Below are 13,849 nucleotides of genomic sequence, written 5' to 3' on the forward strand. Positions count from 1 at the left end.
CTCCTTCTGTTTACTTTGTTTTTATAAAGTGACAAATACTTTTCAGCCACTCTGAAGAATTTAGTAGTGGAAGATATTACTTCAATGCAAGGCTATAAAACCATAGCTGTAGGAAACAATTTTCATTTTACAGAGTAGTGGACAAAATAAATATATTTGATCTTTTTATGTGTATTTTTACTTTCTTAAAAGTTTGGCTTAAAACTTCTAAATTGGCTTCTTCTTTACAGACAAGCTGGGAAGGGTGTGCCATGCCTGAAGATCACTAGTCCAGTCTTGCAATGCAATTTAATTACAATTTGAATTTCATAGTTCTCTTTCTTATTCCCTTCCCTTCCCTTCCCGCACCTTCCCTTCCTGCACCTTCCTGCACCTTCCCTTCCTGCACCTTCCCGCACCTTCCCTTCCCGCACCTTCCCTTCTCGCACCTTCCCTTCTCGCAGCTTCCCGCACCTTCCATCCAGCAATGCCAAAATAGACCTATCAATGATCTTCAGTTTTCATCTGTCTAAATGAGAGCTTTTCAGTGCACATACTCTTGGCATTTGAAAGACCTGGTGGTTAGTGCTAGGTTACATGGTCTCTAATCCCTTCATATCTTAAGCTCTGTGGTGGGTATGAATCACTACAGTTAGGAATCTTTTAAATCAAAGAGAGCAGGTGATTCTATTAATACTACACTTAACTGTAGTGCTTCTCCTTTTTCATTAGTTCAGATGAAAATCTGGAGTATTTGTGCAGATTATTAAACAGTCAGCTTACAGAGTTAAGGAGTCACCATTTCTTATCTGAGAAAGAGAACATCGCTTTATCCTCTCCTAGTCTCTTTCAGTCTTAAGAAAAATAATGTTGATAAGCCCCAACATAAAAAGATCACTGACTGGCTAAGCTTGAACATGTAGTGAAACTGAGCAGCATGGACACACTCCCGCACGACATCCTTCTCTCTAAAATAGAGAGACATGGGTTTGATGGATGGACCACTCGGTGGACAAGGAATTGGCTGGATGGCCACACTCAGAGAGTGGTGGTTAACGGCTCAATGTCCAAGTGGAGACCGGTCACCAGTGGCGTCCCTCAGGGGTCCGTGTTGGGCCCGGCCCTGTTCAACATCTTTGTCGGTGACATGGACAGAGCAATAGAATGCACCCTCAGCAAGTTTGTCGATGACACCAAGTTGTGTGGTGTCGTCGACACGCTGGAAGGGAGGGATGCCATCCAGAGGGACCTTGACAGGCTGGAGAGGTGGGCCTGTGTCAGCCTCGTGAAGTTCCAGGCCAAGTGCAAGGTCCTGCACCTGGGTCATGGCAATCCCAGGCACAAATACAGGCTGGGTGGAGAATGGATTGAGAGCAGCCCTGAGGAGAAGGACTTGGGAGTGCTGGTGGACGAGCAGCTCAACATGAGCAGGCAATGGGCCCTTGTGGCCCAGAAGGCCAACCGCATCCTGGGCTGCATCAAGAGGAGCGTGGCCAGCAGGTCGAGGGAGGTGATTCTCCCCCTCTACTCTGCCCTGGTGAGACACCACCTGGAGTACTGTGTCCAGTTCTGGAGCCCCCAACACAGGAAGGACATGGACCAGTTGTAGAAGGTCCAGAGGAGGGCCACGAAGATGATAAAAGGGCTGGAGCACCTCTCTTATGAGGACAGGCTGAGAGAGTTGGGGCTGTTCAGCCTGGAGAAGAGAAGGCTTCGGGGAGACCTGATAGCGGTCTTCCAGTACCTCACAGGGGCCTACAAGAAAGATGGGGAGAGGCTGTTTAGCAGGGTCTGTTGCAATAAGACAAGGATTAATGGTTTTAAAATAGTAGGGAATAGATTTAGATTGGAAATTAGGAAAAAAATTTTTACAATGCGAGTTGTAGAACACTGGAACAGGTTGCCCAGAAAGGTGGTGGAAGCCCAATCCCTGGAAACATTCAAGGCCAGGCTGGATGAGGTTCTGAGCAACCTGATCTAGTCGGGGATGTCCTGCTTCTTGCAGGGGGGTTGGACTAGATGACTTTTGAAGGTCGCTTCCAACCCTAACCATTCTATGATTCTATGATTGACAACAGTAAATGTATCAGGAGAAACAGAAGAATGCATGAGATATTGATTCCTTGTCTTCAATGATATTTGACTAACTTTTAAGTACAAATTCATTGAAAATCTTACAATGGATGTGGTCACAAATGAATTTTACTGATTAATTGATACTCTTTCCAAAATCTAATAAACTTAGCCCTTCTTTCTATTTACAATTTGTAACAAAGTAACAAAGTAACTTAGACTATGTGGGACAACAATATTTGAGTTTACAAGGTTCAGCCAAATTAATAGATGTACCTCTGTTTTCAGTTTTCAAATACTTGCAATTCATTCATACAACCATGCAACTAATCACACAGATAAAATTTTTGTGTGAATGGGTGATCGTCACGTTTGCATTCAGGAATCACTCATTGGTCATAACAGGCATCATATTAGATATTTATTTCCCATCAAATGCAATTCCAGAAAAAGGTATTAAGATGACAGCGTTTTTATTTATGAGAACAATAAGATATTCAGTTCATACAGTCAGAATTTTATTTCTTTATTTTTTATTTATTTTCACCTATTCTACGTCTACAAATCAGCAGAAACCCACCTTTTTCTATCAAGTTTATATTAAGAGATTTTGGGAATTTTATTCTCTGAAATAACATTGACAGTTATTTTATCTAATAATTAACTTTCTTTTTGCTAATATTCAATCCAACATGAAATGTGGCTTTTACAAAATTCTTATGTTGTTAACTCATAGTTTTTTAACCAGTATAAGCACAAATAATTTTTTTGTCCAGCCAGTCTTTCCTCCTTGTGTCTTTGCACATCTAAATTCTCCTAGATATATAGTAGTATTCTTTTAAATTTTCTGTACTTTTTAAAACTAATTTTGAATTATTTCTAATTAGTCAGCAAGGCATTTAATAACAATATCTATAAAATTCTGAAAAACAACCATGAGTCCATCATTCAAACTGTTAACAAAAATATTGAACAGATTTGAGTTCAGGACAGAACCGTGCATATTAAAATGACCTGCCCACTTGATAACAAAGTGTTGATAAGTTCTATTCTAGAGAAAGAGTAGTGTGCACTTATTTTTGTTGCAATTACACATAGATTATGCTTCCCTAGTTTGCTTATGGCATGCATTATCAAATCAAATGAGTAGATAGGTCATTGAAGAATCTAGCTTTCAATTTTGAACCACTATTCCAACTTGATGCTGCAGTAAGCCACTATATAACCTAGTATTATCTATCCATACACCATCGTGCCCTGCCAGCATCTCTCCTTCTCTCATACTTCCCTACTAAACACTGTCTTCTGCCTCCTGGATCCTTGCTGTAACATTTAGGCCATTATCCATAGCAATACGATTACTGTAGGTGGAGGTAGGAGACTTCTGCATAGCTGCTGACTATCATCGACAATTTCATAAAGAAGTACGCGCTATAGTTGGGCACTACATGTGTCTCAGCTACAGCTGACTGCTTAACACATACTTACCTTCTGGACAAACAATCTGAACTTTGTATTTAGCTTACTGTGTAGCTCTGTTACTAAGTAAGGCACACTCCACGTTGCAGCAACTGCAGAGATCACACAGCCTATGGTACCTCTTAGCCACTGCTGGGCAGAAGTAGTGCAGTCTTTGGCCCAGTTTTGGGTAGGTCTAATGTATTAGAATGGGTAAGTAAAAGCTCAGTGTATTATTAAAGTTGCAGTATGTCACATCTATATATCTTTAATTCACAAAGCTAGTTAATCTGCAAAAAAAAATATTTGAAATATAAATTGATTTCACCTGATTTCCTCTTTACAATCTCAGGTATGTTTCATCATTTCTTTCAGATAATATTAAGTTGCTTGTTTAAGAGTTTGCTCTTGTATCTTTTATCAAAGTGAACCTGCCCGAGTTGTTGTTCCCTGGTTTCTTTTAATTCCTTCTCAAAGGTTGAGAAAGGACCTCTGGAGGTCATCTTGTCCAACCTTCTTGCTTAAGCAGGACTCCCTGAAGCCAATTGCCCAGGACCGTGTCCAAATAACTTGTAAACATCTCCAAGGATGTTTAACCTGTCTGGGCAACCTGTGCCAGTGCTTGGTCACCCTCACAGAAAAAAAAAAAAATCTGTTTCCTTAGGTTCAGAGAGAACCTCCTGTATTTCAGTTTGTGTCCATTGCCTCTGATCCTGTCACTGGCACCACTAAAACAATAGCACAGCCAGCAGGATCAGTGAGAGCTAGTGGCTAGGTCCAACCAAGAGGGTAGGTTGTAAGGTATTATCATGGTGAAGAGGCGTGTCCTAGGTCAAGCCAGGAAATCAATCCATAGATCAGGCTTAAGATCAGGTCCAGTTATCACCAGGCAGGTTCATAGTGATAAGACAAGACTGAGGTCAAGCCAGGAGCCCTACCCACTGGTTGAGATCTGGATTAAGAGGCATCATATCTAAACAAGGGCATGTTTGGGCTGAAGACCAGTAGTCCTGGCCTCAGTCCTCCTCCCAGCCTCCAAATACAGGCCAAAAAGGGATTGATGGCCTCAAGCTGAGCTTAAATAGAGCTCCTGGGTCCCTTCATGGAAATTAAAAAAATAAGTTCTTGCTGGTTTTCAAGTGATCAAGGTTTTATTCCAGAAATACTAAAAAGATATTTACACTAAGCAGGTTGTCTTGGACAACATACGTAAAGAAGGATACTCATTTGGAACATAATTTCTTAATTTAAAAAGGCTTATATCAGTCTTTAATGATTGCTAATCTCTGCATTCTTAGCATTGTGCAGCACGTTAAGATTGCTGACTGTTGGAAAAATTGGGGAAACATTAATACTTTATGATTCTTACATTTAATCTTCTCACCCTAACCCAAGACTGAAAAATAAAAAATCTCAAATTTAAGGCAAACAACATGCACTGCAAGAAGATATGAATAGAAAACAAGGTAAGTGTAGGTCCTGAAATCCCTCAAGTCATAACATTTTCTAGCTTCACATAGCTCTAATGATCAGTAACCAGCAAAGCAGAAATCATATTTGCCTCCAGAAAACAATGACTTGAATTAGATCCAGAGTAGGAACTGACAGAAGTCTGTCTCAGACTTTATTTGCCTAAATGAGATTATCTATAAACCGAACAAGTTTGAATTCCCTGGCTTGATTCTCTTCTGGGTGGAGTCAAGTATATGGCTATAACAGAGTTGTTAAGCTTTCAGCACTCACAATCTGTCAATTCACAGATGCAATAATAGTCTCTCTTGTAGAATCAGTTCCCGAGAACAATTCACACAAAGCATAATTCCTATAGACTTTCACTGTGAAGTAAAATCTGAGTGTGGTTTTTGTGTGAATAAGGGTTCCAGGGCTGACCCTTTCTTCTACACGCACTGTAGTAGTAATTGTAATACTAGTTTTCATCCTACTCTTTGTTATCTGTACAATTTCTTAGTGTCAATTTAATGGCTGGTGTCCAAATGTGCTGCAGGCCTCTCCACAACTGATCCCAGCTGAGTCTATTAGTGAAACTTGGAGAGAAGTAGTTGGATTAACTGTGCTAACAAATTAGCAGCTACTTAATGAGAGAAAGCTGTCATGTAAAAGATATCTAAACAAATATGAGATAGTGACACACTTAGTTTACCTTTAAAACCAATGTAATTCTGTGTTCAATTTGTAACTTTTTAATTGAGATTAAAAGGAGATCTGGTGACTAGGCACAGTAGTTACTTCCTATATAAGGATATCATCTGGTTAGTCATGCTCATGGCAAACACAAACTTCAAGTCAGTAAATGATGCTTCTGAAGTTGATGGGACCACACAATGCATAAGTAAGCATGAGCAAGAGTATTCGTCTACTCCTAGCAAAACAAAAAAGACAATTATTTAATTTTAATTAGTGAAGTCTAGCTGCACTCAGAAAGCAAAACTTCCACTGACACAAATGGAATTTTCCTTGAGTAAAGAGGCAGGATCTGGTTAGACCAAAAATCAGTTTAGACCCCAGAGGGAACAAGCTGGACCCCAATGTCAGAGATTGTTCATCCTAAAAACTGAAGGATTTTCCAGGATTTGTAAATGCTTCATGGGCCACCCAAGTGCTTATGAGCAATGAATAGCAAAAGCGACATGTAAAAGTATCCAAGCAAGAATACTAATTTGGAAATATGTCAGTAACTGTTTTCTAAGATTAATTCACCATCTCTGCTGGAAAAGTCAAGCGATGCCTTTAACGAAGGTGCCAACCCCACAGACACTTCAAATATACTTGACTTTACATGTGCACATCATTATCTTATTTCAAGTCCATAAGTTGGATCCTACTCCCAGTATTTGACTGTCATTGTGTGAAGCTAAAATTTTAGGAGAAGTAGTTTTACAGAATTAATCTTAAGTTGTTCTCTTTCCTTTTTCATGTACTTCCAGAACTGACATCATATTGAGCAACAACAAAAACATTTATACTTACACATTAGACTACAAAATCTTTATTTTGCATAAAATGATGGAAGGTTTTTCTCATACTTAGTTTTAAAGATCTCATATGAAAGACAAATGCATACTAGGTGATACTAATTTTTTTTTTTTGAGTGAACTATGTTAAAGACTGAGCTAGCCCTGAAGAAATTTAAATATGTGGTTTCAGAAACACTGCGTATTGAAAAACTGGTGTTCAAACTATGCACAAAAGTAGACCATCATGTAGGATCATTTAATTTTTTTTTTTAATTTACTTTTTAATTTTATTGGAAATTAAACATTGTTGTGGTTTAGCCCAGCGAGATGGGAGAGAGGAATTGGGAAGAAAGGAAAACTCATGGGTTGAGATGAAGACAGTTTACTAGAATAGCAAAGGAAAACTACAATAATAATGAAATATAAGGATACTAAAATATACAAAATGAAAAATACATGATTTCTCACCACCTAGTGTCCCAGTGACCGATACAGCCCATCCTGAGCAGTAATCATGGAAAGGAAACTCAGCAGCAAGTAAAGGAGTAAAAGGGAGCCAGCAAAGTAGAGAGAGTGACGCCAGCGAGTGAGAGAGATACGGAGGTGGATGCTCCATCCACAGACAACCTCCACTTATATACTGAGCATGATGTTTATGGCATGGAATACTATCATTGGCCAGTTCAGGTCATTTATTCTGTCTTTCTTTCTCCCAGCTTCCTGCATCTGCACATTAGTGACACCTGAAAGCCGGAGAGTGTCCTTGGTCTCATTAGCAATACTCATATTAACAGTGTGTTTATCAACATTCTTCACATAAGAAATCCAAAACACACTGGCTACTGAGAGGAAAATTAACTCCATCCCTGCTAAAACCAGCACAAATATGTAAACGCATTTAATAGGGCAGAGATCTCTCAATATGAATAATAAATTCAGTGGTGCATGGATTCTGCTTGTCAATGCCCAGGCTGTCAATTACTTTGAGTCAAAACTTCATTTGAATCTAACTATAATAGATATTTATTATATATATATATAATCTATATTAATCAGCTAGTTTAGCTAGTATTAACCATCTGACTAATCTGCCACTCTAAAACAGCAGATCCTATTATCAATGTGTATCTCAGTTCACTGATGCATTTTGTTTTGAAAAAGTCTGCGTGATTTTTCAGTATTTTAAAAGTATTGATATTATTATGGACTTTAAATTAGTGTGACTTTGTAGGGATTGTTTAGAAATGGAAATTAAGAGGAATGTCCTTTCCTACAAGAAAGTTTGTGATTAAGAGGATACCAACATAGCGTTATCTGTGGTTAGTACTCAAAAGAAGTGTGTGACTTCGGTTCACATATTCTGATTTCAAACACAAGAAGTATGTAACACAGCTGCATACAAATCAATGTCAATCTAATTCAATTCTTCAGGTTGCTTGTTTTTGCTAAAACCCCATTCTTACCTGAGGTTTCTGAAGTTCACTAAACATCATTGTGAATCTAGTCTAAAGCTTTCCATTTGTACTTCTGTCGGGCAGCAACACCCAAAAGAGGGCAGTATAATGCTATTACAGCATTCTGGCCTCCAAGTAGATGTGTCTCACTCAACTAACTCTTTCAAGTCTGTCTCACAGCCTATTAGTTAGATTCTGGCCAGTAACAGAACAGCTCTAAGTGGGTACAGCAAGCTTAAGTTAAGGAAGCAAGAGTATAAACAGGTTTAAAAGCTGCATCTGTCTTTGCTACAGTCTCAGCATTACAGTAAATGAAAGCATAAAAACACCACTGTTGTATACACACATATGAAAAAGCAAGATCTAGTAGTTTCATCTCATTAGATGAAAGGAATCTGGACATGCATTCAAGATGATTTGGATTTGACCTTTCGGTTCTGCCTCATTGTAACTTCCATGCTATGAACACATATCTATGTGTTTAAAGGTTTGGGAGAGGGCTAGTCAAGCCTCATTGCTATTTAGAATGGGTATTATATAAAGAGAAAGAAAGAAAAGCTTCCCTGTGATTAAATAATTTGCCAAATTCTTGATATTTTCACTAAATTATTGGATATATTTTTTTTCCCATTTCTCTTATTCATAAAACTCACAGATATTTGGGCAAAAATTCATACATATACTTTTTAATAAATAATTGTAAGTAAGTAAAGCCTTATGACAGCTGTGTTTCCATTTAAGACAGACTTTTTTAAGATATGCAATAAGAATCTTGAAAAACTTAAAGGTGGTGAAGAAAAGATGAACACAAAGGAAAGATGAATGAAAGTAAAATAAAAGTGTTGAAAAGCAACCCTTTTTTTTTGCCCACAGCCATATTGCTCAGTGATAGCTCCAGAAAGAGAACCCACACCTCCTGAGCCCGAGTCCAAGTGTCTTCTGATATAATTTCATCTAAAAATATGCCATAGTCATTGCAGTTGTAAAGTTCTTGCTCAGTTCCACTCTGTATAATGATATAAACAAAAATATTTGTTATGAAACATTTTGAGGGAAAAAAAGCAAGGCTAGTTTAAAGTGTAAAAATCTAAATGGTGCAGAAGTAGCTGGAGAATTTTAGTTGTTTGTGATTAAGAGAAGCAGCTGAATTTTCAGTGATCAAGAAATATGAGCAAGGTAATTTTTTTTGCCTCCTTTCTCACTATACTCTAACACATAACCAGAGAATGATCCAGCATATACAAAATATTCTCACTGACAACTATGCTTTTGTATCTACTGGCAATTTTTTCCCTTCTCTTGGAACCAGCTAAGTTGTGTTGTTTCGAGAAACCAGACTGTGTATGATAATTCTAGAAGATCATAATGCTGAGGTAAATTCTGCACTATAGTGTGCACATTTCATCTTTTGGTTTGATGTTGTAGAACAGAATTTTAAAATAAATATTTTAAGGCAGGATTTTTTGATATGTACTGGTGAGAACTTTAAAAAAATCCAATAAAACCATTATTTTACTCATAGAGTCATTCTCAATATTAAAATTGGTTTAATTTAAAATATGAACTTTTTTAGATACTGAGATTTTGTAGACATAGACTTATTGTAATGACAGTTCAAAATAATGAATCATGCATGTCTTTTACTAATTTTTATTTCCTTTTAAAATTGTGAAGCTTACTACATTTTGACACACCTAGTCCCATTCTTGCATTATAAATAGTTCTATGAAAAAAAGAATGATGATAAAGAAAACTTTCCAAAAGGAACCTTCAAAGCCTTATTCACCTTAGACTACATTGTGACTCAGGAAACTTCTTGACTCTCTTGAATTGTTCATCATAGACTTTCTAACATACTATTTTTCCTTGTTGAAACACACTGCTTTGGATACTGGTTACCAAAACAGCTCAATTATTTTAGACAAATACTTATAGGAATAAGTACATTAGCGGGGGAAAAAAAAAAATGTCTTGTGGTAGGTGCAAACTTCCATAGCTGAACAGGAATCAAGAATAACCAAGGAACAGGAAACAATGACAAGTCCAAGATAAAGTTCATAGCATTTTAAATCTCAGAACAGACAATACATTTACCTCTTGGGTTAACTAACATCTTAAATCAGATCCTTTATTGTTATCTTAAGTACTTGTATATATGTAGTACTTATATACTACATATATGTATAAATCATATATGACGATTTAGAGGGAAAATATAGGGTTTAAATACAAAGACACTACTGGATTGTAAATACTACTTTGAGGATATGACTGAGGTCACTAAATTCAATAATCTAGGTAAAATCTAGTCTATGTTTATATAGAATATGAAGAAGGATAAGAAGTAGGCATTTGCTCATATTTGGTGTCGTCAAAGGCAGCTGCTGTAACAGGTACACCACAAATCATAGAATCATAAACAGCCCAGGCTGGATCTAGAAAGATCATCTTTTGCTACTGAAGTATCATACATGACAAAAAATACATTTTTCAATCTGCCAGAAGTAAATTAACATTAAAGATAATTCACTCTAAATATTATAGAGTTAAAAAACATTGCATCAAAATTTGATAAGTGTTTCAGTGACATGGCATCATGTGAAACTATCATCCTTTTCACAGCTGCCTTCTTATCTTTTCCCTGTGTAATATTCCTCATTGAATAACTGTTTTCCAAAAATGCTTTGCAAACAAAAGAACTTCTAAATAAACTTGCAAGATCTTGGAAGTGAAGACTCTCAGTTCATGGCCCAAATTCAGGAAATACAAAGACTATATTTCGTATAATCCATTTTAAATTAATCTGAGTTTCTTAGATCTATTCTATTTACTATAGGATAAAAGTTCCTCAGACAAGAAAGCAAAAAGGACAACTATATGCACGTGACTGCATTTTCATATAAAATTATTTAGCATAATCCACCTTCTTAACTCTAATTGGAAAATGCAGTATAGTACCATAAGAGAAAGTCTTGCTTTCTGAATTGCTCCTTTTCTGAATTCGGTACACTCTAGTTCCAAACTCAAGGCTAAGATTTTTTTGTCTGTATGACTTGCATTTCCACAGAAGGGAATGATTTATTGAAAGAGAGGAGTGAAAGCAGCTTGATTTCCTTTAAGTAATCATTTATGTAGAGCACTTCTATTTCCTTTTCGTTCTTTCTCCCAGTGAAAATCTCCCCTCCAGCTCTCTCTGATAAAATTTTTCCATTATTTCCATAGGCTTTCAGTCTTAGGGTTTCATCCTTCCAACTTTGTATCCACTTCAGTGGAGTTGATCTTGATTTATATTCAAGAAAAGAAGAGGAAAATCAAGCCTTTGGATTATTGTCCAGAGATAACTTTGCTTACACTATGTGTTCTCAGCAATTGTCTGTTTTGATAAGTCATCTTGGGTATGAGATTTCATTGTTTTGTCTTAGGAGACAGAATGATAAGATAACAATAAAAGAGTAGTAGATGATGTCTATCTAATCTTCTTGAAATGAGATAAAAAAACATTACATCATTGTAGACTCAAGTCAGAGGAAAATTTTTTACTGGGCCTCTACTTCGCTACATGCAGACCTGAACTTTAAGGGTATAAATGCATTACATTAATTGCTGAACTAAAATAGTACCAAAACACAATGATTCATTACAGTAGTTGAAGTATCACGTATCGAGGAGATAGTTTCCTTACACACACACAAAAAAAAGAAAGAATATAAAATTACCCTATGGAAGTCAATCTCTTGTAAACACAAATAAATAAATAAATACTATTTTTAACACTATACTGCATGTTTGCAAATATTAAATATCTACTTTTAAAAAATCTGGGATAATTTTCAAACAAAAAACATTCTCCAGATAAAAATGTAAGATTCTGGTGATAATACAATATATTTCAGGGAAAGGAAATTTAATCTTTATTTTTTTATTCTTGAATATATTTGAACTCTGCATTGATAAAAACTTTGAATGAAATATTGAAATTATGTTTTGAACCGTTTTAATCCAAACCAAGACACACAGTCAAACAACTAAAAATTCTCTTCAAGAGAAGTTCTTGCATTTTGTTTTTCAAGAAAGAGGATGTAATAAAGGTTCAAGCACAGTCAACATAAAGCCATAATTAAATTCACCCAGGTTCAAGTATAGCCAACACAAAGATGCATTTTAATCCACACAAATAATTACTTGGAGAAATCATGACCCTTCTGAGATTTTAGGATTTTTCCTTCTGATTTCTAAGGCCGAGGACTCAATCCATAAATATAAATACTTTTCATCTGTGTGATATAAATACTCTTCACCTATATACTCTCTCCAAATATACACCCTCTCTAAATAGAAACACTGTAATATGGCTAGAAATAGAATTAAACTATCAGTGTGTGAATGGCCATTAACCTTACATTTGTATAGTAAAATTAATTTCCAGTAATTTCAAATAATCAGTCTAGCAAATCCATTGAGCAATTCCATATGGGAAGCCATATTTAATCAATCAAGTGGCTGCATAGACTCCTTATTTGGAAAGATATAACGTAAAGACTGCTGAAGCTGCTGCTCCAGCCAACAAGTCAGCTTCATTGGAGGCACAACTTAAGTACCTCTATGCAAATGCATGCAGTATGGGGAACAAACAAGAGGAGTTACAGATGTGTGCACACCTTCAGGGCTATGATCTTTTGAGACATGGTGAGATGACTCCTGTAGTGGAGTATTGAGATGGTAGGATACAGGCTCTTTAGGAAGGACAGCCAGAGGAGACGACAAGGGATATCACCTTCTATTTCAATGACCAAGTGGAGTGCATGCAGCTCTACCTGGTCATGAATGAGGAGCAGACAGAGAGCTTATGCGTCAGGATTAAAAAGAGGGCAGGGACAGACGACATTATAGTGGGAGGTCTAATACAGGCCACCTGACCAGGAAAACTGAGCAGATGAGGCTCTCTATAGACAGATAGGAGCCGCCTCACGGTCACAAGCACTTGTTCTCATGGGGCCTTCACCCACCTTGATATCTTTTGGAAGGACACGTAGCAGGGCATAAGCAATCCAGGAAGTTCCTGGAATGTGTTGATAATAACTTCTTTCTCCAAGTGACAGAGGAGCCAATGAGGAGAGGTGCTATGCTGGACCTTTTTCTCACCAACAAGGAGGGCCTGGTGGGGAATATGGAGCTCAAGGGCAGCCTTGGCTGCAGTGACCATGAGATGGTGGAGTTCAAGATCTTTAGGGCAGCAAGGAGGGCATACAGCAAGCTCTCTACCCTGGACTTCAGGAGAGCAGACTTTGGCCTCTTCAGGGATCTGCTTGGAAGAGTATCATGTGGTAAAGCCCTGGAGTGAAGAAGGGCCCAAGAAACATGGTTAATATCCAAGGATCTCCTCCTCCAAGCCCAGGAGAAGCTTTGTTGGGATGTCCTCCCAACAAAGAGGAAGTCTGTCAAAAATGCCAGGAGGCTTGCATGGAAGAACAAAGAGGTTCTGGACCAACTGAAAAAAAAAAAAACCAAAAAAAAAGAAGCCTACAGAGAGTGGAAGCAAGGACAAGCCTGGAAGGATTACAGAGAAATTGTCTGAGCAGCCAGGGATCAGGTTAGGAAGACTAAAGCCCTGATAGAATTCAATCTGGCCAGGGACATCAAGGGCAAGAAGAAAAGCCTCTATAGACACACTGGGGACAAAATAAAGACTAGAGAAAATGTGAGTCCTCTCTCCGAAAGGAAACAGGAGACCTGGTTACCTGGGACATGGAGAAGGCTGAGGTACTCAGCGACTTTTTTTGCCTCATTCTTTACTGATAAGGGCTCCAGCCAGTCACCCAAGTTGCAGAAGGCAAAAGCAAGGACTGGGAGAATAAGGAACTGCCCACTGTACCAGAAGAGCAGGTTCGGGACCATCTGAGGAACCCAAAG

General features: G+C 37.6%; 1 protein-coding gene across 3 annotated transcripts in view; it reads right to left on the reverse strand.

Annotated features, from left to right (window-relative positions):
• Positions 1–1,628: 1,628 nt before the first annotated feature.
• Positions 1,629–13,849, reverse strand: part of LOC147601670 (uncharacterized) — a 44,711-nt gene continuing 32,490 nt past the window's right edge. For 2 of the 3 annotated variants that reach the window (XR_015257935.1, XR_015257934.1), the window contains exon 3: positions 7,132–8,945. Coding sequence is in view for 1 of the 3 variants with exons in the window: in XM_086743069.1 (XP_086599195.1) it covers positions 1,725–1,734; positions 8,794–8,945 (162 nt within the window). In the remaining 2 variants the exon portion in view is untranslated. Of the gene's footprint in view, positions 1,735–7,131; positions 8,946–13,849 lie in introns of those variants that run through there. The other variant, XM_086743069.1, reaches the window with a different exon arrangement.

The sequence above is a fragment of the Chlamydotis macqueenii genome, chromosome 2 (genome assembly GCF_036417535.1).
Source record: "Chlamydotis macqueenii isolate bChlMac1 chromosome 2, bChlMac1.mat, whole genome shotgun sequence".
NCBI classification, from domain to species: domain Eukaryota; kingdom Metazoa; phylum Chordata; class Aves; order Otidiformes; family Otididae; genus Chlamydotis; species Chlamydotis macqueenii.